The 25,955-nt window shown below is 37.0% G+C and overlaps 1 protein-coding gene across 1 annotated transcript in view; it reads left to right on the top strand.

Moving 5' to 3' along the window:
* Positions 1-22,904, top strand: part of LOC121359715 (ras GTPase-activating protein 1-like) — a 40,500-nt gene extending 17,596 nt beyond the window's left edge. Inside the window, exons 6-16 of the mRNA XM_041478855.1 lie at positions 660-738; positions 3,074-3,194; positions 7,613-7,769; positions 10,040-10,127; positions 12,258-12,335; positions 14,817-14,974; positions 15,241-15,317; positions 21,113-21,285; positions 21,439-21,598; positions 21,772-21,914; positions 22,648-22,904. Coding sequence (XP_041334789.1) covers positions 660-738; positions 3,074-3,194; positions 7,613-7,769; positions 10,040-10,127; positions 12,258-12,335; positions 14,817-14,974; positions 15,241-15,317; positions 21,113-21,285; positions 21,439-21,598; positions 21,772-21,914; positions 22,648-22,767 — 1,354 coding nt within the window. The 3' untranslated portion in view covers positions 22,768-22,904. The remainder of the gene's footprint in view (positions 1-659; positions 739-3,073; positions 3,195-7,612; positions 7,770-10,039; positions 10,128-12,257; positions 12,336-14,816; positions 14,975-15,240; positions 15,318-21,112; positions 21,286-21,438; positions 21,599-21,771; positions 21,915-22,647) is intronic.
* The last annotated feature ends 3,051 nt before the right edge of the window (positions 22,905-25,955 follow it).

Raw genomic sequence — 25,955 nt, 5'->3', positions numbered from 1 at the left:
CTTCTTCCCATGAGCAAGTGCTGTTCAGATACTTGCTGGGTAGTAGGGCCTCAGTATGCATAGTGGTTGCTTTGGAAGACAAATGCCTTAATAATGAATGCCCCTCCCTCCTCCTTTTTCTTAGCTTAGTATTCTTCTTAGTACTTCTGACCACAACACCATGTATTATGGGATATCCCTTTGGTCAGGTTGGGTCAGCTCTCATGGCTATGTCCCCTTCCAAGCTCTTGCCCACCCCCAGCTTACTGTCTTTTGAGGAATGGGGTTGGAGACACAGCCTTGATGCTGTGGGAGCACTGCCCAGCAGTAGCCAAAACTGGTTGTTTGTCAACATCTTTCTAGCTAAAAAAACAGAACACAGCACTGTGAGGACTGCTGTGGGGAAAGTTAACTCCATCCCAGACATACTCAATACATGCATTTTCAACAACTGATTGGAAATATTCTGCGACATTTAGAATAAATAAATATAGTTATGTGAATTTTCTTGACTTCAATATATTTATTAGTAGATTGTCATTGCTGCAAATGAGATTATGATGTTTAACACTTGATTTTTATTATAAATCTGTGAGGAAATGTAGTGTGATTGCATGTCTCATACAGAGGAAAAACTAATTGATTTAACATTTTAAATATTATTTTTCTTATTTGAACAGTATTGCAGAGATCATTGACCATTATAGAAAAGAACAGATTGTTGAAGGATATTACCTTAAAGATCCTGTTCCAATGCAGGTAAAACTTCATCTCTGAGCACTTGTTATTGAAGGTATTGACTTAGTCCTCAAATATTTATAATATAGGAACTGAAATACTGCAGAGGTATCCATTGTAGTTAAACAGCATCATCCCCTCCTGAATTTTTTTTTGAGTTTGCGTGTTTCTTTCATTTTATTTTCATATGCATTAGTTTATCTATTGGCTTGTAGTAAACAGAAGTTATAAGCTTTGTCTGTGCTCTGGGGTGTAAATGTTCCATCTTGTGCCCCTAACTCTGGTCCCTGAACTAGGCTGCTCTCTATTCTTCTATGTCTAATATCTTTCTTCCCTCAGAGAAAATCTATATGAACAGAAAATCTTCAGAGATGATCAAGGGGCCAGGATTACAGGGTGTGTTCAAGAACATGGTTGCCCTGTAGCATAAATTCATCCTAAGAGACCACTGATAATAAACAAACTATATTGTCTAGTTTTTCATAAAGTTATAACTAGTTCAAAAGTATATTTTTATCCTTTCTCCGTATCTATTCTTCAACTTTCCTGTTTTGATGGTTAGAAATTTGGTTTTAATTTCTAACCTAAATAGTTACCCCTTTGTTAGAGCTGTTATATTAATTCAAGGGCATTTCTTTGTATTATTCTTTAGTCAGCTCACTAAGATGAGCATACCAAAATCTGGTTTTGTCTTTTCATAAGATTCTTGTAGCTGCCCTACTAGCACCGTATTCCAGTGTGAGTTTGTGTTTCTTGAATGTAACGAACCAGAACAGCTCATAATACGATGTCATTAGTAATTCCTTTTTTCTATAAGAGTGTTTACCAGATTGCAGAAGGTTATCTGTGTCATATCCTAGAACGTTATCTGTGTCATTACCGTACCCACATTGTATTATATTGTTTGCTATTGGTAAGGATCAACAAGAGCAAATTTTATCTTGTATTATTAGACTTATACTTTATTATTCTGACTGCTTGGGTTTTTTCTGCTGACTTGTCATCAATGCTTCCCAGTTTTCTGCTTCTATTAACTCATGCTCTTCAATGTGTTTGAGACAAATGTGAGGAAACTTGAATTCAGAGACTGATTCTTGAAAAGCTTCACCCAATAACTTTCCTTGTTCTCTATCATTCTTTTCGGATTATGACCATCATCTTCCTTTTGGCACTTTGTCTATTCAATTATGGCTCCTGTATAAATAACTTTCTCTGTGTTGACTAATTTTCCATGTGAGACTGCATCAAATTATTTTAAGTTATTAAGATATATTTGTGACTTTCCTTTGTTAAAAAAATATATATATTGGTGATGTAATTACCACATACTGTCATGCTCTGTTTGTGAAGAAAAAAAAAATCACGTCTTGCATGCTGTTGCTTAAATCTAATAGACTTACTGTTTCTAATTTTGAAATTTACTTTAAAATATTTTTCACTAGATGTGTTGTTTTTTTATGTTATTTTTTCATAGATATGTTATGGAGATTATACTGAGTTAGTATAAACTTGGATATTGCTTCTATTGTCAGCCCTGTAATTCCTATTACTGAAATGTTTTTTATCTTGCCTTTGTCATGTTGTTTAAAACCATGATTCTTATGGAATAGAGGAGAGAAAAGTATTTAGTATGGAGCTAGTGCATATCACTTCATCTTGATGCTGTTCTCTGCCTGATAGTCTTGCTTTTCATGTTTTCTTATGGCTAAAGAACTTTTGCTGATCAGCTGACTTGGTAAGGTCAAACATGGCTTGGCTTTTGGCCATTCTAGCTGGGTAACAACATTTCCAGATCTTCATTTTATATGTGAATTTATCCTTTTTCAATGTTCTGTTTCTACTTTCTCCTATTGCTTTTTGTTAGAATGATAGTCATTTAGGATATGAGATTAGTGAGGAACTGTGCATTAGCTGTGTGTTAATAATTCAGTTTTTATTGTGATCTATACCATTCTTGTTGGTTCAGAGTTTATCCTTAATTACTCAGTCCCAAAATCCATGGTAGAAGACAGAAGCTAAAGAACCTTTAAAGATTTGTGTAAATTTTGCATAAATTGCTGAAAGCTATTTAGTATTAAAAAACATAAATACAGATGTTACTTTTTGAAAATTGGTCTGTATTTAAACCTTGTTTTTCTTCTCATATTATAATTGTGGCCTAATCATTCCACAAGAAATAGTTATATTACATTTCTGCCAAATGTATTGTATTAAAATATATTGGTTTGTTAAGATACATGAGAGAATAAGGAATTTGTAGCATTCAATAAAAGTTTGGTTGCAGCTGCATAGTATGCAATTGTTTCACAGTGATTTCTGAGCTTAAAAAAATGTTGATTTCTTCCTTGTTTACCAGCATCAAGAACAAGTGTTTAATGATACAGTCGATGGAAAAGAAATCTACAATACAATTCGTCGCAAAACAAAGGATGCTTTTTATAAAAATATTGTCAAAAAAGGATATCTTCTAAAAAAAAGTGAGTTCTGTTTGATTTTAGAAATTTTTTTCTAAAAAATGCAGATATGTATGTAAATTTTGTGTAGTAGTGGTACTAGCAGAGGCTAAATGGAAGTGAGCAAAAGGTTGTTTATGATGGGCTGTGGTGGATCTATGATGATCAAGTTGAAAATTAAGGCTGAATGTTTTTCCAAAATGTACTGTGGTTTATGTATGAATTAGTTCAGAACCTTATCAGTTTTATTTGGTGGACATTAAACAATGAGTGATTTTTTTTTTTTGTTTTAGTCAATGGCTAAATCCACATTTCACTGGCACATCTAATTTGTCTTCCAACAAACCTCAACATATAAATCTCCGGGTATTAACTTTTTTTTAAGCTTTTAAAACTTTTTTTTAAACGGTTAAATTTTTTTATATATGTATGTTTAGTGTGTGGTTCTGATCCAGATTTGCATATACTGTATTCCCATTTCTGGTTTTTAGTCATTTTGATTTAAGATATTGTGATGCAATTTGTTATGCTGATCAGTTGGTAAGAGTTTAGGAATAAATTTGTCATGTAAAGAGAACTCTGTTTCTTACTTAAAATAGCCATAATAAATGAGATTGCTTACAGCATCATACATTATTTGCAAAAATATAGATGTAGTCTTCTCATTGATATGAACAGAGCTCACACACACCTGTTTAATCCTGTTGAGATTAATGAAAATGTTTAGTGAATGTGGCGGTTTCAGTTCAAAACCAGGCAGAAACACCAATTTCACGTATTGCTTTTGGTTCGCTAATTTGGATTTCCTGGCCAACGCACCAAATAATGTTGTGGGTTTAGTGCTGGCCCAATGCCAATGCACCAAATAAAATTATTTATGCATTTTCTGCTATAAAATAAGGATTTAGGAGGAGGAGCAGAGCAGGCTCAAACTTTAAAAGGTATAAAAAAAACTTTATTACAGAACTCAAATAAAAAAAAAAAAAAAAGAAATCAGAATAAACCTTTGAAACACTTTTTCTCCCCCCCAACTCCTCTTTCCTTTCCCCTGACAATGTAAAGAAACAAAACCTGGTATTTTCAGTCAGTTTACCACCTCTAAAATAGTCTTTCTTCAGTTCACTTAGGGAGAGGAGTCTCTCTTGCCATGCTATGGAGACTTCTCCACAAGAAAGAGTTCTCTCATGGTTTTTAATTTCCACAAATAGCAGCCACCTGGGAATCTGCATTTGTGAAGTCCCTCCCATCTCTTGCAGCCATCCCACAACTGCGTTCCTGGGCCATGTCAACTTATTGGGGTGCCATTTTTAAGGATTAGCTGTTCTAGCATAAAAGCAAAAGTTCTCTTAATCCATCTCTGGGAACAGAGGTCTTCTTCTATTCCTGAGGCAAGGTTTCTCATCTCTCATTTCTCTCTGTTCAAACTTCTCATTTGATCACAGCTACTGCAACATCCGCTTATTTCAACACTGGTGCCTCTGTTCATGACTGTGGTTAGAATGCTACATCCCCCCAATGCATTTAATGAGTTACAGGGTAAAAGAGTCTGATGTATCAATTATATTCTTCTCCATAGCCTTACAAGAGGATTTCAGCCCAAAACTAAGGCATCTCCTCATTCTCCTCCCATCTGGAATTTGTCTTCTTTACTGACCTCAGTGCCTCTTGTTGTCTTCTATGTATCTTCACTCTTTTCTTCCACTTGAGAGAGGATCGATGTTTTGCAAGTTTCATCTGTGCAGTGAAAGAGTTAATATCTCAACCAGGCCTACGGGTGGTCATGTGATCTCTGCTGGACTGTGGCTGAAGCACTTATGGTGATTTATTTCAGGCCTCGATGCAGGAGGGGGGAGTGGTTGGGATCTCAGCAACTAGGCTAGAGCTCAGATGCAGTATGCTGGGGTCGATGGCCTTCCCTTCCCTGCCCGGCAGCCAGTGGGGCCGGGCCTGGCTTCGGCCAGGCCTCTCCCCTCCCCCGCCTGGCCACCGGGCTGGGAGGGGGGAAAGAACTTCTCCCTTCAAAGGCCGGAAGCAAGAGAGCTTTTCCCAGGCTTGTTAGTTTCAAAATGTGAATCTCACAGAAGCAGATCTAGCTTTCTTAATGGTTTAACAGGTTGTCAGTTCTCAGAGCTAGCTAGCTATTGGTTTTGCTAAGCACAGAGGAAGCTGTTAACAGCTCCTCTCAGAAAAATCACTTCCGTGGGTGGCTCCAATGCAAAACCAGCACAGTGAACCATCTAAAATTGTACTTTAATCTGTGAAGAGGGTCTAGTTTTAGCTACATGCTGAAAAAAAATGATTATGTATACTGATATTATTGCTTAAACATAATTAACTGTATGTTGTTCTTCTGTTTGTATTTTGGCAAAAACTTTACTGCTCTCTTTTTTCTTCATTTCCAGAATTTACATTTTCTTTAAAGCAATATTGTACTTTCCTTACAGGTAAAGGGAAGAGATGGAAAAACTTGTACTTTATATTGGAGGAAAATGATGCCCAGCTTATTTATTTTGAAAGTGAAAAACGAGCCACAAAACCTAAAGGATTAATAGACCTTAGTGTGTGTTCGGTCTATGGAGTACACGACAGTTTATTTGGCAGGTAGGGCACTGGCTTTTAATTCTTGTACATTCAGCAGGACAGCTAACTACTAGTTTGAGGCATATACAAGATACAAACAATTCATCACTAATGAACAAGTTGGCCTGGCACAATAAACTTGGGTTTTGACACCTGAGCCCTGGTTACTGTCCATGTGTGGGGTTTTTTTGGTTGGGTGTTGTTTTAGTTTTTTTTTTTTTTTTTTAGCTTTTGCTGATTGTGAAATGCAAGTATTGTGACACTTATTTCATACTGCATTTTATTCCATAGTTGGTGTAGATTGCAAGAACATATGTGAACAAATTTAACTGATTAATGGCAGGCTCAAAATTTAAAAAGTATAAAAAAAACTTTATTTCAAAACTCAAAAAAAAAAAAAAAAAAAAGAAATCAGAATAAACCTTTGAAACACTTTTTCTCCCCCCCAACTCCTCTTTCCTTTCCCCTGACAATGTAAAGAAACAAAACCTGGTATTTTCAGTCAGTTTACCACCTCTAAAATAGTCTTTCTTCAGTTCACTTAGGGAGAGGAGTCTCTCTTGCCATGCTATGGAGACTTCTCCACAAGAAAGAGTTCTCTCATGGTTTTTAATTTCCACAAATAGCAGCCACCTGGGAATCTGCATTTGTGAAGTCCCTCCCATCTCTTGCAGCCATCCCACAACTGCGTTCCTGGGCCATGTCAACTTATTGGGGTGCCATTTTTAAGGATTAGCTGTTCTAGCATAAAAGCAAAAGTTCTCTTAATCCATCTCTGGGAACAGAGGTCTTCTTCTATTCCTGAGGCAAGGTTTCTCATCTCTCATTTCTCTCTGTTCAAACTTCTCATTTGATCACAGCTACTGCAACATCCGCTTATTTCAACACTGGTGCCTCTGTTCATGACTGTGGTTAGAATGCTACATCCCCCCAATGCATTTAATGAGTTACAGGGTAAAAGAGTCTGATGTATCAATTATATTCTTCTCCATAGCCTTACAAGAGGATTTCAGCCCAAAACTAAGGCATCTCCTCATTCTCCTCCCATCTGGAATTTGTCTTCTTTACTGACCTCAGTGCCTCTTGTTGTCTTCTATGTATCTTCACTCTTTTCTTCCACTTGAGAGAGGATCGATGTTTTGCAAGTTTCATCTGTGCAGTGAAAGAGTTAATATCTCAACCAGGCCTACGGGTGGTCATGTGATCTCTGCTGGACTGTGGCTGAAGCACTTATGGTGATTTATTTCAGGCCTCGATGCAGGAGGGGGGAGTGGTTGGGATCTCAGCAACTAGGCTAGAGCTCAGATGCAGTATGCTGGGGTCGATGGCCTTCCCTTCCCTGCCCGGCAGCCAGTGGGGCCGGGCCTGGCTTCGGCCAGGCCTCTCCCCTCCCCCGCCTGGCCACCGGGCTGGGAGGGGGGAAAGAACTTCTCCCTTCAAAGGCCGGAAGCAAGAGAGCTTTTCCCAGGCTTGTTAGTTTCAAAATGTGAATCTCACAGAAGCAGATCTAGCTTTCTTAATGGTTTAACAGGTTGTCAGTTCTCAGAGCTAGCTAGCTATTGGTTTTGCTAAGCACAGAGGAAGCTGTTAACAGCTCCTCTCAGAAAAATCACTTCCGTGGGTGGCTCCAATGCAAAACCAGCACAGTGAACCATCTAAAATTGTACTTTAATCTGTGAAGAGGGTCTAGTTTTAGCTACATGCTGAAAAAAAATGATTATGTATACTGATATTATTGCTTAAACATAATTAACTGTATGTTGTTCTTCTGTTTGTATTTTGGCAAAAACTTTACTGCTCTCTTTTTTCTTCATTTCCAGAATTTACATTTTCTTTAAAGCAATATTGTACTTTCCTTACAGGTAAAGGGAAGAGATGGAAAAACTTGTACTTTATATTGGAGGGAAATGATGCCCAGCTTATTTATTTTGAAAGTGAAAAACGAGCCACAAAACCTAAAGGATTAATAGACCTTAGTGTGTGTTCGGTCTATGGAGTACACGACAGTTTATTTGGCAGGTAGGGCACTGGCTTTTAATTCTTGTACATTCAGCAGGACAGCTAACTACTAGTTTGAGGCATATACAAGATACAAACAATTCATCACTAATGAACAAGTTGGCCTGGCACAATAAACTTGGGTTTTGACACCTGAGCCCTGGTTACTGTCCATGTGTGGGGTTTTTTTGGTTGGTTGTTGTTTTAGTTTTTTTTTTTTTTTTTTAGCTTTTGCTGATTGTGAAATGCAAGTATTGTGACACTTATTTCATACTGCATTTTATTCCATAGTTGGTGTAGATTGCAAGAACATATGTGAACAAATTTAACTGATTAATGGAAACTTAAGCCATGGCAACTTGATTGCTAGTAACTGTTCATAAACAGCTTCTAGTAAGAAATTTTGGAATTTAAGATTTTCTCATGTAATATGATGTGATAATGATTTGGCCTTTTGCACTGTCATTTTTCAATATTGTGTATGAATTGTTCTACATGTATTAAAAAGATTGTGAAGCAACTGTATTGAGTGTTTTAATCCGATTGAACCAAGAATTGATAAGATCAAGAATTTTGTCAGTTCTGAAAGATCTACATTATTTTGTTAATAGGTATTAGAAAGCTAAATTAGGTAGATAATGTGTCAATGGTTTTCTATTTAGGAATCAATAAGAATCAGATTAAACCAACTAATGTTAGAGGAACAAGTTAGTTCATATAAGCAAACATTTTTAAAATTATTTTTGAAAGAGAGCATTTTCACAGTTTCATTTACTGTACTAAATATGTCAACTGCAAGTGATTTGATTGTTGGCAAAGACATTGAGAATCAAACTACTTCCTAATATCATTGGTACCTAAGATGAAAGCGATCACACTTTTTTCACTGTTAATTATAAAAAAATATGCAGTCCTGTGTGATATAGAAGAAAAAGATGCATTTACTCCTGCAAATGTTATTTTTTCATAACAAATGGAAAAACACATTAAACAGCAGCTCTGGTTATTCCATGCATCTTAATATTTATTAAAAGCATTTAATCAACTTAAAGTCTTTTCACATAGATAATGTGAAGATAGATGTTTAAAATTAGTGGCATTTCTTAAGCTGCAAAGATCTGGTGTTCTTGTAGCATCTGAGTTTTATACATTTTGCAATAATTTTGAAAGATCTGCGCAACTATTGCAATGAGGATCCATAGATATGAGGGTACCATTTCAAAAAATACTGAAATATTCCTCATGAAAGTTGGCAATTATACACGAAACTTTGGTGGAGACTAAACAAGGAGTGTTTTGGTTAATGGTGACTGTTGAGTAGCTTCTAAGAAATTCTGTACTGTGAGTTAAAATATATTCAGATAATAAGTAACACTGAAACTGTGGGTAAAAGGAAATGTATGGTTGCACCTGCTTGAGAAAGCTGTTGATGAAGAACTGTAGTTGAGACAAAATTCCTCTTTTTTTTACCACCTACTTAAAATATCTTTCCCCTTTTCTCAGTAGTACAGTGAAAGCTGTAGCTTTGCATGTCTTGAGTAGCCCCTGACCCAGCTACTTTTTGCCCCCCTCCTCAATCCTCCTGTGTGCATGGCCAGAAAATGCCATGCCAGTATTTACCTAAACAATGGAGGGGGGGAAGGGAAGACTGAAATATCACATGCAAGTGAAGTAAGATCCTTCATGCAACTCTGTGTTTGGGAGAGCCAAATTACCTTGAAGGTAATGTGGACGACTCAGTGTACTTGTAGTGTGCAACTTTTAATGTAACAGTACAAAATATTTTTTATATTTCTCGACAAATGAGTGTACGTACATAAAATTGAGATGTTATACTCACATTTAAAGCTTTAAAAGTTTCTTTGACACATATTTGATCATGGTCCAGTACACATTTTATTGGTTGTGAGAGCTGTGGAACACATTCAGATAAAGAATTCCTTATGTTAATATTGTTTCCTGAACTCCTAAAACAACAAATCCATAAGGCATGATTAAGTACTTGGGGTGTAATGCTGAACCTGTGCATCATTTAAAATGTTCGTAGTGAATAGTCCTCATAAAAGACTTGATAATGCTATCAGATGCATTTTGCCTCAAGTGTCAGTGTACATGTATATTCAATACAAATTGTTCCAAGTTTCTTAAATATTCTGAAACAATCTAGTTGAACTATAGTGCAGTTTTCTTGAAATTGCGTTGTTAATTCCAACCAAAATGCACTTTTGAAGCATGTAGAGACATTTCTTGTTGGGTTTTTTTCTGACATTTTTGTTTTGCTTGATTTTAAGGCCTAACTGTTTTCAGATAGTAGTTCAGCACTTTAGTGAAGAGCATTACATCTTTTACTTTGCAGGAGAAACTCAAGAACAAGTGCAGGTGAGAGCTTTTGTTGATAAATATAATTTTAAAAGCAATTTTTTGTTTTGTAGTGTTTAATGATATTATCCTTCTCTAATAGAAAGCAAGTGTACAATGTATGGTGGCTATGTCTACATTAGCAAATATTTCCATGCAATAATAGCAGATCTGTAAGAGATATAGCTGGTGATGATAATCCAGCACTTACATTACTTATGCTTTAGGGATTCTACTTTGGAGAAGTTCTAGTCTGGTCCCATGGACTGAACTTCCATTAGTTTCAATTAGATATTTCTGGAGAATATATTTTGGAGTAGTTCAATGAAAAAAAACAGTTCACTTTCCAGCACTCTTCCTACTAATGAACCACAGCATGGTAAGTGGGAGTTTTGCTTCAAGAGCACATTCCTGATAAGAACTAAAATGCAAAGGAGGTATGTCCACCAATCAAAATCTGTCAAACCATTTACAGTTTTGTCCTGTCTTAGGCCCTGATCTTGCACAAAATAAAGGGGGTTTTATGTTTTATATTGGTATCATTTAGTTATTAGCTCTCTAACAGTTAATGTTTTCTGATTAAGAAATGTAGGAATGGAGTTTAATTCTCTAAAAGTCACTCACTAATAGGAGAGCATATGGAAGATGTGACAATGTTCTTATTCATCAAGTTGTTTTGGTATTCCAGAGCTCTGAAACAGACATTTTGTGTCAGAAGTCAAGCTATGCATTTGATTTTATTTAAGAATGTGTAGTAGACAGAATATCCTGTCAGGACATGCAGAATGTCCTGCCCTGTTTTCTGAACATTTGGTATAATCTGCTTTTGGTTTAGATTTGCTTAACACTTAAGATGTTCACTGCATTTATACAGAATACTGGGATTTGTTTTATAAAATGATTCTGGTTCAGGTAAGTCAGATGTTTTACTGATGCTTATGTTCTCAGAAGTTACAGCTGTCTGTACTTTGTAATGTTTCACAGAAGAATAGTTTTGTTGTCATACTAAGGAAAATTGTATGGTTTTCATATAATGTGGTAAATATCAAAGCAGCTGTCCAATGGATTGCATGTTGTTTGAGGTTTGTGCAAACCATTATGTCAATGTAATGTAATGTAGTGTTAGCCTCATATACATGACATATGTTAGCCTCATGACATAGCTAGTGTCATTGTGCATACTATGGTGCACTTTTCATACTTGCTGCTGTAAACTGTGACGTTTAAGGGAATAGTTTTTCCTGTTAAAAGGGAGAATAAAGATTACTGTATCTAGGAAACATGTAGATTAATTTAGAGTATTTAGTAAGTTCTATGGTTCTTTATTTGCTTTTTCTTATTTGAATAAGAAAGCAAGCTAATAAAAATTTGATGCATAGTTGACAGTTCCTCATTTTATGGAACGTTTTGAAAGCTTAAACTTCACTCCCAAAGTAGTTTACTTGAGAATAGCTGCAATATTGAATGTAGCTGTATTTTTAAAATTATTAAATTGCACTTTGAGAGTAGCTAGCAGATCTTTGACCTACACCTTTATAAATGTTAGTCAAAGCCTAAATTTTGTGCTTCATGAGAATTTACAAAATTTGACAGTGTGGGATGTGAAAACATGAGAAATGAGGCTATAGCATATCTTCCACCTTCCCAAGTATCTACTCTGCTTTATGCATTTGTGAGCAGAGAGAATGGGGGTGAAGGTTATACTTTTCAGTGTTTTTTTGTTAATGATGCTTTGTTTTTTGTTTGAAGCACACAGAGTAAATACAACTGTATATAAAAGTAGAGAATGATCAGAACAGTTTGACTTATCTGTTATTTTTTCAGAAGCAATCAAGTCTTGCTTCATTTTACATACCATTTTTTATTTAATTAAGTATGACTAATCTGGAAAATTGATAAAGGTCTCTGTATATCTATTAGTAATGCTTGATATTTCTAAAAGGAGAAACTCAAATTTGCAAATGTCTTTTTAGATTTACTGAGAAATATATGAATTTTGCTTTACTATTTAAAGTTTCATACTCTGAGTTGTATACAAGTTGGTTCTTTTTAAGCTAAAGAAACAACTTCAGATATTTTTGATATGTCAGTTCTATTGCAAGAAGCTGTATCTGACTTTTTGTTACACTGTTTTGTGCCTTTATCTTTTAGGACTGGATGAAGGCTCTGCAGATGTTTTGCAGTTTAAGGAAAAACAGTCCAGGGACATCAAATAAACGTCTACGTCAGGTGAAGCTATATAGATACGGGGGGGGAAGAGGGGGAGAGGTTGCCTCCTTGTTGCAAAATTATGATATATGTCAGAACTTTCAACAATACTAAATCCTGCATGTGCTTTCTTTTTCTTGTAGTTATACAGTACCTTTGGTAAACCAAAAGGAATTACTTCCACTCTATTATGATATCTATATGCACAAAGATCAAAATGGTGTTTAGGCAATTGGCAGATGTTTTGCTAGGTAATAATTTCTGATCACATTTAAGTGTCAACAATTCAGCATTTGTATTGTCTTAACTCTTGCAGTTCACCAGATTTGACAGACTTATGTCACATGTAACCAAAATAATAGTATAACTAATATATTAATTTTTCAGTGACAAATACACGCTTAACTGTGATGGTGGTGTATGTTCTTTTGGTTTCTTGAGAGTACTATTGTGTCCAGAATTTCTTTCAGAGGTAGAGGACAGATAACCATAAATGACTACATAAGTGATGATTGAAGAATAATGGGAATCAAGAATCCCTGGTATCTTTGAATGCTATGAATGTTGGAAGTGGCTGTTTTACCAGTCTATAGGAAAAGGAATACATTTTATGGGTGGGGTTTTTTAGGAAATGCAAAATTATTCTGTGGTCAACATTAAAGATGATTGAATACTTCTGAAAAAGTAAACTAAATTAGATCAATTGATATATGAAGGGCAGAAGAAATTTGGAGCCAAAAAAGCAAAGCGCCTACATAGTGATCATCTGAAATAATTCTGTATTTGCAAACACAAAGCAAATATTAGGCTGCATGAAGAAATAGTATAGAAGATAGATACTATTTCATATTTATGGTATTCTCATTTAGGATACAGCTAGTTTTGATCATCTTATATCAAATGTATAAAGAAAATGAGAAAACTATAGGCTGGAATGAGTAAAAGATTTTCCAGGTAAATAAGTATGGGAAGTATTGAACTATTTAGAGAGGTGAAAACTATAAAAAGCATGAATGATCAAGGTAGATGAAGTGTATAAAGATCAAAAATCATACTTCCATGACTGTCTTACAGAAGTTATATCAGTTTCAGGGTTTCTCAAACTGTCCTTTGAAATTTTGGGTACTCAATATTTGCATTTAAATGAAACTTTGACCTGATTAAATATAATATTTCCTGTATTTGACTAAATTTACTTCAGTTAATATCTGTAGATATTTGATTAAGCTATGAATTGCATGAAATTCAGAAGTTTGTAAAATAGTAGACTATTTAAATATATTTAATGTAAATGAGTTCAGAGTGTTCACTTCTCATTTTTTGGAAATTGGGTTTCCAAGTGCCCTTATTTTGAGAATCTGTGGTACAGACCTTCCTTATAACAGGGAGAAAACAGTGTAGTGTGTTAAACAAAAGAATTTTATGTAATCTACTGGAATAGAATAGAATAGAATAGAATAGAATAGAATATTTCAGTTGAAAGGGACCTACAACAATCACCTAGTCCAACACCCTGATCAGTTCAGGGCTGACCAAAAGTTAAAGCATAGTATTAAGTAAGGGCATCATCCAAGTACCTCTTAAACACTGATGGGTTTGGGACATCAACCACCTCTCTGGGAAAAGCCTGTTCCACTATTTGACCACACTCTGGGTAAAGAAATGCTTCCTAATGTAATCTAAACCTCCCCTGGTGCAGCCTTGAACCATTCCCACACATCCTGTCACTGGATCCCAGGGAGAAGAGCTCAGCACCTCCCTCTCCACTTCCCCTCCTCAGGAAACTGTAGAGAGCAATGAGGTCACTCCTCAGCCTCTTTTTCTCCAAACTAAACAAGCCCAGTGTCCTCAGCTGCTCCTCACAGAACATTCATTCCAACTCCTTCACTGGCTTTGTTGCCCTTCTCTAGACGCATTCAAGGACCTTCACATCCTTCTTAAATGGTGGGGCCCAGAACTGCACACAGTACTTAAGGTGAGGCCGCTCCAATGCTAAATACAGCAGGATAATCATCCCTTTTGAGTGGCTGGTTATGCTGTGCTTGATGCACCCCAGGATGTGTTTTACCCTCTTGTCTGCTAGGGCTCACTGCTGACTCAAATTGAGCCTAATCTATTAGGAAAGCATGAACTGCAGCATTGTGTTTGGATTTGTCCATGGTTCTTACTTAAGATGCAAGTCTTTAGCTTCAGCAGAATATTCTATGCATAGAAAAGTTAGTAATTGCAAATCTTATACTGATGTTTTTTAAATAAAAAATGAGGTAAAGCTATGGTGCTGGAGGTTTATTTTCAAGTTGTTGCTCTTACTTTGTCCCTGGTGCCTCTTAAAATCTTCTTTCATTATTCCTCTTCCTTTCTCTTTCTATTAGGAAGTTATAGTTTGTATTTAATATTTATTCCTTAACATTAAGCCTCAACATGGGGGGGGGGGGGGGGAAGAATTGGGAAGAATTCCATTCTTTCTTAAATAAATGAATAAACTTTGTTTATTTTCTTTAGGTCAGCAGTCTTATCTTGCATGTAGAAGAAGCTCATACACTCCCAGTAAAACATTTTACTAATCCATATTGTAACATCTACCTGAACAGTGTCCAGGTAGCAAAAACACATATCAGGGAAGGTCAGAACCCTGTATGGTCAGAAGAATTTGTCTTTGAGTAAGTCTTAATCTTATTGAATTACTGAATTTCACTTGAAAGTTGCATTGCATTTAAGATTCTATGCACTGTACTGTTTTGTATCTGCTTTTAAAAAATACCGTATGGATGGTTATATAGGATCCACAAATGCATAGATAGAATTTTATGTATGAATCTAAGTATCTTTGGCTGGTCATAATAACTTAGGATTGAAATAACTTTAGAATAAATTTAAATGTTGGCCAAATATAGTATTGATTGGGGCTTTTTGTCTTTTTCCCCAGTGATCTTTCATCTGATATTAATAGATTTGAGATAAGTCTTAGTAACAAAACAAAGAAAAGTAAAGATCCAGATATATGTAAGTATTTTTATGTAAAGGATGCATATATACTTTAACAATGGATAGAGTTTGCATTGCTCTTGTCAAACATTGTCACAAGAGAATTAAGTATATTCTGTGGCTATCATACAGCTGTATTGGTATGTTTTAGATGTCTGTTACTGATTTCATATTAATGTTTTTACAGTAAGAACCTGAATGCTTTTTAGTAGTAAAATGCACAGTAGTCCAATACTGTATATCTGATGGCTTTTCTAGCTCTATTCCAGTATACCTATTGTGTTATACTGTGACCATGTTTACAAAAAAAAAAAAAAAAGAGAAGCTGTCAGAATTAATCTCCTTCATAAAATGTTAAGTTTCATTAAGTTAATTTCTTTAATTTTTTTTAAGCTCAACTGTGTGGAATTACTTTTGTCCTTCTCAGGTTTTCTTGTTGTTTCCAGTGAGAAAGAGAGAGAAACAGTAGTACTTTCCTCACTTGAAAATAAATTAAACTCCAATTTGACAGTCTGTAGAACAAAACTTGCCTCAGTCCTTGTAGCATCTTGTTCTTCCCCCCATTCTATCTCATCTGTGTTCCCAAGATTGTACTTTCCTCCTGTTATTTACACAGCTTCTTCAGCTGTTTTGTTTCTATTTTTCTGTTCCAGAAAACTACTAACAAGACGGTAAGACTTATCAGCTTTCAAAAAACAAAACTAAACAAAAAACCCCAAACCCAACCCACCAAAATGAACCCCCCCCCCAAAAAACCCACACTTGAATTCTGAGCCACACAATGTGATTTTTTGGCTTTCAAGGTATTTTGTTTCCCACCATAATTGTCTTGTAACTTCATCCTTTTGCCTTCTCTCTGTTGCCTGCAGAACAGACACCCTCTCACCCAACAGTTGTTCCAAGTACATTTCTGTTGTATTCCGACCTGTCCCAAAGCCTAGCACAGTACTGATAATCTGTTGCTGTTGGTTTTAATTTGCATGGTATTATGTTACTGGCCTGTTATGTTTGCCTCCGTGTCAATTTATTTCTCTTTTTTTCCTCTCAGAGAAGAGATTTGTAGGGAAACTTTGACGAAAGCAGAAGAATTACTTTGAAGACGGAATGGTCTTGGCAAACCTAATTCAGTTTCAAAACTGTTGCTCTTTCCTTTAACTACAAAATTTTCTGCATAGCAAAAGGAAAAAAGATGTATTTCATTTGACAGACAAAAGGACTTTCTGATTGCAGTTGTGACCTTGCTATTGCATGGTTCTATGCATTTGAGCTAGAAAATTCTTTATCTTGGCCAAAGCTTTGGATAGTAAAAGACCCTTTCAAAGGAAAATTCATGAATGGGATACTTCAGTAACTTCTTTTAAAGTGTTCTTGTAGTTTCCTTCTCTTTGTCCAGATTAAGATTGTGCTACTTTTAGATGTATCCAACTGGCGGAAGGTTATAGATTATTTTCTTACCTAGGTCAAGAGGATTGGCAATGTTTTTTGATCATGGCTAGGTAGACTCTTAGAGCATAACCTGACAGTCCTTTCATTTTGGGATAAGAATTAGACCATATCGACTTGAATTAACAAGCATATCTGCCTACATCTCCATCCCTATTAAATATTTGAAGTATATGGGGAGAAAAACGGAGCTAAAAGAGACCATATCCAGCTTGTCTGTGTGCAATATTGCCTAAACCTCCAAAAGCAAGAAAAGGGGTTGATTACCTTTCTGAACATTTCTCCTTTGTAGCCACAGTTTTTAAAAGTGGATTGCTCTGAAATAGGAGTAATGTCAGAGCTATATTTTTTTTCAATATTTGTGGCGAGTTGACCTTGTCTGGCTGCCAGGTGCCCACCAAGTGGCTCTCTCACTCCCCCTCCTCAGGGGGACAGGAGGAGAAAGGATAAGGTGAAAAACTCATGGGTCAAGATAAAGGCAGTTTAACAAAGAAAAGCAAAGGCTGCACATGGAAACAAAGGAAAAAATTTATTCTCTGCTTCCCATCAACAAATGATGTCCAGACACTTGCTGGGAAGTAGGGCCTCAGTATGCATAGTGGTTGCTTTGGAAGACAAATGCCTTAATAATGAATGCCCCTCCCTCCTCCTTTTTCTTAGCTTAGTATTCTTCTTAGTACTTCTGACCACAACACCATGTATTATGGGATATCCCTTTGGTCAGGTTGGGTCAGCTGTCCTGTCTATGTCATAGAATCATAGAATGGCTTGGCTTGAGACTTTAAAGATCATCTAGTTCCAACCTGCTGCCATGGGCAGGGGCACCTTCCACTATACCAGGTTGCTCCAAGCCCCATCCAACCTAGCCTTGAACACTTGTGATGGAGCAACCACAGCTTCTCTGGGCAACCTGTTCCAGTGCCTCACCACCCTCACAGTAAAGAATTTTTTCCCAGTGTCTAATCTAAACCCATTCTCAGTTTGAAGCTATTACCCCTTGTCATATCACTACAATTGCTGATAAAGTCCCTCCTCATTATTCCCATAGGTTCCCTTAAAGTACTGGAAGGCTGCTATAAGGTCTTTCCACCGTTTTCTCTATGTTAAGCAACCCCAGCTCTCTCAACCTTTCCTCACAGAGGAGCTGTTCCAGCCCCCGATCATCTTGGTGGCCCTCCTCTGGACCTGCTCAAGCAGGTTCACTTCCTTCTTAGGCTTGGGGTCCCAGAGCTGAACACAGTATTCTGTGTAGTCTTATGAGAGCAGAGTAGAGTGGAAGAATCACCTCCCTTGACCTGCTGCCCACACTGCTTTTGGTGCAGCCCAGGATGCAGTTGGCTTTCTGGGCTGCAAGCACACATTGCCTTTGTCTCTCTTTTCAGCCAGTTTGTATTTGCAGTAGTGCCATAGCTTGGTTTTGAAGTAATTTGAAAATATGCAGCTAGAGGACAAAAAAAGTCACTGTGATACACATGTATCACTTCTGTGGCACTGGGAAATAAGCCTACTATGGCAGATTATATACTTGGCTCCTTCCCTCTCATATTCTTCATTAAATATGTGCTAAACGTATTAAGTAGTATATGTAAGCACTCTTGCATTGACATGGGTGGACTTTGAACAAGGGGGAGAAACTATGGAGCCTATCAAGTACTTGTTAATGGTAGTAACAACATATTGTCTACCAACACTAGGTACCAAAAATAAGATGTTCGCAGGCCCTTCTTCGAAGAACTTAGTATAACAGTTTCAAGTTCTTAACAGCTCCTCACTGCCTTGTAAATGGATTGTGCTAACACATAAGTAAGCTGTGGGTGGGAAAGCCAGCATTTAATATGTCCATCATTGAGCAATTTATTCTTTGTCAACATTTAGATAAGCTTTTATTCTGAATAAGTAAGTGGTTTTAGGGGGTTTGGTTGGTTCTGGTTGGGTTCAACAAAGGCTTCATAAAGTCTTCACTGTAAACTTAAGTTCATTTCCATTCTAAAAAAACCATAAGTTTTAACCACTTTAAGTTTGATTTCCAGATTATAATTATTAATCATCAATATATAAACTTGTTACTAAATATTAATCCCTAAGCTTAATTTGCAAACAAACTATTAAGAAAGCTCAGTTTTACCTTTTATTTTTGCTAGCATTCATCACATAAAACGTTCTTGGTTCAAAGTTGTTGTATACAGTTTTTGACTGTGCTTGCAAAGAATGGATCAACTTTTGGGGGTTTTTCTGTATATTTGTTATTCTATCATAATGTGCCAGACTGCAAAGTTTAAACATCCTTAAATCCTCAACTAATGGCAATCTCTTATTGAACATAGCCTAATAGTTCAATATACTTTTCTAAGTAGCAGAAAGTATTTCTTAAAGTTTTTGAATATGAATTATAACAAGTATTCTACAGTCCATATGTTGATGTTTCTGTTTCAATCTTTTAAGATCAAAATAAGATGATAAAATTTATATTATCACTAGAAAGTGCTACTGTATAACCATGGGACAAATTAAATCATCAGTGTCAGGAAAATTGATCCACAAAGACCAGAGGTTTATGTCCAAAAAGGAGACAGAGGAGTCCTGTAACCTTATTCGAATAAAGGGAGAGGTCATGGGTATTTCCCATGGGGTCTCTCAAATTTTTGGAGGATGCAGCCTCCTTTTTATCCTAATTTCCCAACAGCATTTCCCTCTCTCTTTCCCCATTGGCTGAGGTACTTGAGAGGTACAGACTTCCCAAAACGCCTAATACCTAAAGACCCCCTTCTATTGTATCCCCCCCCCCATTTTTTTTTTTTTTCCTTGTGTCACTCAGTGGAATTCCTACAGAATTTATGGTTCTTCCCATTTTTTCTTTCATCTCTCACTATCCAATTTTATTTATCAGCAGACCTACAGTTTGTTTCTAAAGACAAATCTCTCTCATTCCATTTATCAATCAGTGGAATCCCTCCCATTGTTTCTTTTATCTCTCAGTATCTAGTTTTATCTACTAGCAGACCCACAGTTTGTTTGTAAAGACAAATCCCTCATTCCTTTCAATCAGGTTATTCTGAATCCTGTATCTCACTGTTCCTGTCAATGAGATACATGCCTTATATGCACAAGCAAAACAAGAAAGCAGGTTGCTCAGTTGAGGGTGTGAGAGCTTTGCTCAGAAGAAATATTTTGGGAAAGTCAATTGATTATCTGGTGTAAAGACAGTCCAGTCCACACTTGTGATAAGTAGCAGATGATGATGAATTGGTATATCCACTATCTGACTGACTTAAATGTGTTACCTTATCAATGCATCAACTCCAAAGAATATGAGATATTAAATCTATATTAGAAATATGATGTCATTCTGTTCCATTATCTGATTATGCAAATGATGACCCAACATACTGCAGAATTGGGACAGTGGAAAGTCTGCTAGAACTGTTCAAAGGTCTTGCAGAAAAGTGAAAAAGAAGTGTGATAGTGGTTTTGATTGTTTTGACTTTTGGGGGGATGATTGGGTGTTTTTTGTTTGGGGAGTTGTTTTGTTTAAATGTGAGGGACTTGATTAAAAGTAGATTTCATCAAGAGATGCAGAAAAAGAGTGTTTGCTTAGAAGTTCCAGACAGTCTGTTCAGGAGTGCATGTGCTTAATTTGGAATGGTCAATGGTCTGACTACTGCAGCTTATTAGTCAGCTGTCAGATCAGACTTTCAATTATGGTTTAATAGGCTGGTGCAGGTCATTACTTAGTAATTTTAAGGTACCAACACCACCAAAAAAAAGTGAATTAATGTTTTTGTCATATGTAGTTGACTTGTCATTATTTGGGCAGTAACCTGTCTGGGAAAGACTTCTTATATGTTTTGCCTAAAATGCTACAGCCTTAAACTTGGGAGTTTCAAAGTATTGAAGAAATACATCTGACAACATTTGGGAAATATGTAGTAAAGCTAAAAATAAAGTCTAAAAATGGTAACAAAGAGATTCAAGAGCAGAACTGATAGAGGTATGGGCCCAGGGCTTCAAAAGAGGACAGTGAATTCTAATCATTTTACCTGTTTTAATTTTCTTATTGCTGCCTAGGTTTGATAGGTAGCTGAGGGAGCAGAGGGGCTTTTTCCCCTGTTTGGGCATTAAAAAGAAACCTTTTTTCATATCTCTGGGTATACATTATTTATAGCATGCTTTATATTTCAACTTCAGTTTTCAGGAGTCTGTTAAACCATCTAGGAGATAATCTGTCCATATATTTGATGTCACAAATTTTGATCATTTTTATTAATACTCCTTTGCTGAAGCAAGGTGACGTGCTGAAAAAAAAATAATTTATTCAATGCTAGCACTGTTTTGCTGGAGATAACCTATTTAACAATGCTTTTTTCTTAAAGTGTTTATGCGTTGCCAATTAAGCCGATTACAGAAAGGACATGCAACAGATGAGTGGTTTCAACTCAGTTCCCATATACCACTGAAAGGTATTGAGCCAGGATCTTTGCGTGTTCGAGCACGATATTCTATGGAGAAGATCATGCCAGAAGAGGAGTACAGTGAGTTTAAAGAGGTATTAAGTTTTTTTCCTCATTTTTTCTGTCAAAATCAGTATCTCTGTTGTTTGAGAGAAATTTCAGTAACATTTACAGATGTTGTTAAGTTGTATTTGTGGCAACTGTTATTTTAGCACAAATTTCTGAACATTGTTTTGGTTTTCTTTCAGCTCATACTCCAGAAAGAGATGCATGTAGTCTATGCCTTATCACATGTTTGTGGCCAGGATAGAACATTGTTGGCTGGCATTTTATTGAAGATATTTCTTCATGAAAAGCTTGAGTCACTGTTGTTACGAACACTAAATGACAGGGAAATAAGCATGGAAGGTACTGTACTAATTACACTAACATTAGCTGAAACTCTGGGGAGGGAATAACTCCCATGTCTTCATTTCTGTCTCCTCTTTATTGCATCATATATCAAACTGTGAACACAGCTTATTTTTCCCCTCTGCTTTTTGTTGTCTCATTTTTCCAACTTTACACTTTATTTTTTTCAGATGAAGCTACTACTTTGTTTCGTGCCACCACTTTAGCAAGTACACTTATGGAGCAATATATGAAAGCCACAGCAACACGTTTTGTTCATCATGCACTGAAAGACAGTATATTAAAGATAATGGAGAGCAAGCAGTCCTGTGAGGTGATAACTTGAACTATGTTTTTTAAATTTTGATTTATTGAAATTATTATCTACTGGTTATTTGCTTTAGAAGCATTTATTAATTCTTCAGAAATAATTTCAGTACTGGAACTGAACTGATTATGATTTTTTTTTCTAAATGTGAGCTTGGACAATGTTCATAGCATCACTTTTAAATAAGCTTTTAAACTCAAGTTTCTTTAAAATATGTATTTATTCTTTAGCATTTGTATGTTCTGTTGTAGCAGTTACTGAATGGCTTACCTTAAATAACTTGTTTTAAGCTCCAGATATGCTAGAAGTCAGTGTCTGAACTAAGTTTAATTTTTAAATTCCTCTTACATTAACTGCTTGTGTTAGATCCTACCTTTATTTCTAAAACAACTCTCCTAACTTCTGTTTCACTTGAATTTAATTATGGAAAGGGGAGGGCTGTGTCCTCAGAATACTGGATTAAAAGATGAAAATATACATAGTTAGAAAAAGGTGGGTACTTGTGGATAGTGTTAAATGTGCTGTTAAAAGCATAGTGCACTTGAACTTAAAAACTGCTTTTTCACATTAGTTTTCTGGCTAACCCTTGAAACAGATTTGTAAGTTCTGTACAAGATTTGTACAGAAGTAGAATATTTAATTTATTTTGAAATAGTATTCAGTGTGTAATATTATCAAATTATATATGTAGTTCTATTCAAGAGACAAAACTTATGTCTTTTTTCCCTTTTGGTTTTAGTTAAATCCTTCAAAGTTAGAAAAAAATGAAGATGTAAACACTAACTTGGCACATCTACTCAGTATACTTTCAGAATTGGTGGAGAAAATATTCATGGCTGCAGAGATACTGCCTCCGTAAGTTTGCACTCTTCTGTTCAAATTTGTACTTTCAAATTCCTGTTTGTTGTTTACACTGCACCATAAAAATGGTGTTTTATTGGTTTATCTTATACTAATCAGTACTAAGACTAAATTCTTTAGGGCTGTGTTGTGGGTTAGGTTTTTCAGGGAATTTCTTCCCAGCTGTCATCTGAAAAAGACCCTGGGAGAAGAAGGGGGTGGCACCTGGAGGATGAATAGAAGGTGATTGAGTTAACAAAAGAGTAGCTGATGACCCTGGCTGAAGCTGATTCTTCAATTGAAGAGCCAAGGAGTAAGCAGTAATACTCAATCGCTCTTGAATAGTTCCATATGGCCTGCAAAAGTCTGGCAGCAGTGGAGACTAACAGTGGACTATCATGGCCTGAATGAAATCATGCCATGGTTTAGTACTGCCATACTGGACATGAAGGAACTCCAGTATGAGCTGAAGTGACTGGTTTGTGGATAAGTGTATGCTAGAACAGGTATGCCTCCAAAGGGACTGCAGCCCATGGAGAATCCATGCTGGAGCAGGGGCAAGGCATGGAGTTCATTGTGATGTAAAACTCTATAGCCTGGTCCAAAAGGACCAGGGGTGGAGATTGTAATGGGTATGTGATTAAACTGTTGTAACCCATTATTTGATTTGTATGCTAGAAGTAGTACTATAAAAGGGACCACCTGAACTAGTGGTGGATGGGCTTTGCAAAAAGCAGTGCAAGTGCAGCAGTGACACAATCTGAGCTGCTTTTGGTGCCAAATGACTCCACACAATGCGCTACTTCTCCTGTTCTAAGTGACCACCTTAACAGAGTCCAGGTTACAGACTAAGTGAACTGAATGGACATTTTATGGACACTTTGGGGGGAAGGGGGGCTATAGACTAAGGGAATGATATCTGTATGCATACTAAAGGATGAGAAGGAGGGATGGTGGTTAATGATGACGTACTGGAGAGTGTACAACCCAAGTATATTGTGCAAATGGTATGGAAAAAGAGATGGAGATTATTTTCTTCATAGCGGCCTGAATGGTGTTTTCTTTTTGATTTGTGACTAAAACAGTGTTGATAACAAACCCATGTTTTGGCTGAACAGTGCTCACACAGTGTTGAGGGTTGTATTTTCTCTCCTCATTTTGCCCTATCCCCCAGTAAGTAGGCTGAACATGGGTAAGAAGCTGGGAGGGGAAACAGCTGGGATGGCTGACCCCAAATGACTAAATGGATATTCCATATGATATGATGTTCTGCTTTTGCAATAAAACTGCAGAGGAAGAAGGATGAAGGAGACACATTTTGGAATTACTGCATTTGTCTTCCCAAGTAACCATTATGTATGATGGAGCCCTGCTTTACTGCAGATGGCTGAACACCTGACTGCCAATGGGAAGTAGTGAATTAATTTATTTTGCTTTCCTTGCATGCACAGCTTTTACTTTACCTATTAAACTGTCTTTATGTCAGCTCATGAGTTTTTCTTGCTTTTGCCCTTCTGTACATTTGAAAATGGAACAGTTGGGTGGAACTGTTGATCTGCTTGAGGATAGGAAGGTTATGCAGAGGGATCTGGACAGGCTGGATATATGGGCTGAGGCAAATTGTATGAGGTTCAATAAGGCTGTTATAGATAAAAATTGATCAAGCCAATTTAATAATCAAAAAAATAGAATTTATTGCGTGACTGATATACAGTTTCGACAGCCACAATTAAAGAGACAGCATCAACCCTGGGATCAACACTGGGTGAACCATGATCCGACCTCTATCGCATCGGACCCTCTCTGTTCACAAAGGTAGTCTGGTACAGTCAGGTTTTATACCTTTTTTGTGGCTCAAGGCAGAGTCTCTCTTGTTCTTTTCATAGTGAAACATATTTATATTCATGTCATCCTCTTTCTCAGAGTTGGACTGGACAATGTGGTTCCTGGCAAGCTATGAATGCTGATGGAAGGGTTACTGGAACCTGGTATTCCAATGCAAGGCTTGGAGTGGCTAGAAAGCTGCCCAGTGGAAAAGGACTTGGGAGTGCTTGTTGACAGCCAGCTTAAAATGAGCCAGCGTGTGCCCAGGTGGCCAAGAATGCCAGTGGCAGCCTGGCTTGTAGCAGAAATCATGTGGCCAGCAGGACCAGGGAAGTGATTGTTCCCCCCCCCCCCTCCCCCCAGCTTCTGCTATCTTGATCTCAGGGCGATATCGCCCAGGTGGCCTTTGAGTAACGATTCATCTCCTTCCAGAGCTAGGCTCTTTCGATTGCAAATTAGACCTCCTCCCTGCTGTCTGCAGTTTCAAAATGGCATGGGCAGCCTCTTGGTATGAGGCAATTCCTCAGCTCCCGCATGTGGATTTCAAAACTCTTTCAAGTATTTCTTTTAAACATTATAACATATATTCATATCATATTCTACATAAGCATGAATTACCTATATCACATATTACAAGGCAAAGTGCCAGGTCCTGCACTTGGGTCACAACAACCCCAGGCAGTGCTACAGGCTTGGAGTGGCTAGAAAGCTGCCCAGTGGAAAAGGACTTGGGAGTGCTTGTTGACAGCCAGCTTAAAATGAGCCAGCGTGTGCCCAGGTGGCCAAGAATGCCAGTGGCAGCCTGGCTTGTAGCAGAAATCATGTGGCCAGCAGGACCAGGGAAGTGATTGTTCCTCTGTACTTGATACTGGTGAGGCCACACCTTGAATCCTGGGGTCAGTTTTTGGCCCCTCACTACAAGAAGGACATTGAGGTGCAGGAGCATGTCCAGAGAAAGGAAACAGAGCTGAGGAAGATGCTGGAGAATAAGTCCTATGAGGAGTGGCTGAGGGAGCTCAGGTTGTTTAGCCTGGAGAAAATGAGGCTCGGGAGACCTCATAATTCTCTGTAACTACCTGAAAGGAGGTTGTGGCAAGGTGGGTGTTGGTCTCAAAAAGCAAGTGATGAGAGGAAATGGCCTCAAGTTGTGACAGTGGAGGTTTAGATTGGATATTAGGAAAAATTTCTTCACCAAATGGGTCGTAAAGCATTGGAACAGGCTGCCCAAGGAAGTGGTGGAGTCACCATCCCTAGAGGTATTTAAAGGCATATAGATGTGTCACTTAACGATGTGGTTTAATGGTGGACTTGGCAGTGTTAGGTTACTGGTTGGATTTGATCTTAGAGCTCTTTTCAAACCTAAATGATTCTGTGTGTGAGAAA

Source organism: Pyrgilauda ruficollis, unplaced genomic scaffold (genome assembly GCF_017590135.1).
Source record: "Pyrgilauda ruficollis isolate IOZ18807 unplaced genomic scaffold, ASM1759013v1 scaffold460, whole genome shotgun sequence".
Classification (NCBI taxonomy): Eukaryota; Metazoa; Chordata; class Aves; order Passeriformes; family Passeridae; genus Pyrgilauda; species Pyrgilauda ruficollis.
This window is presented reverse-complemented; position numbering and strand designations above follow the sequence as displayed.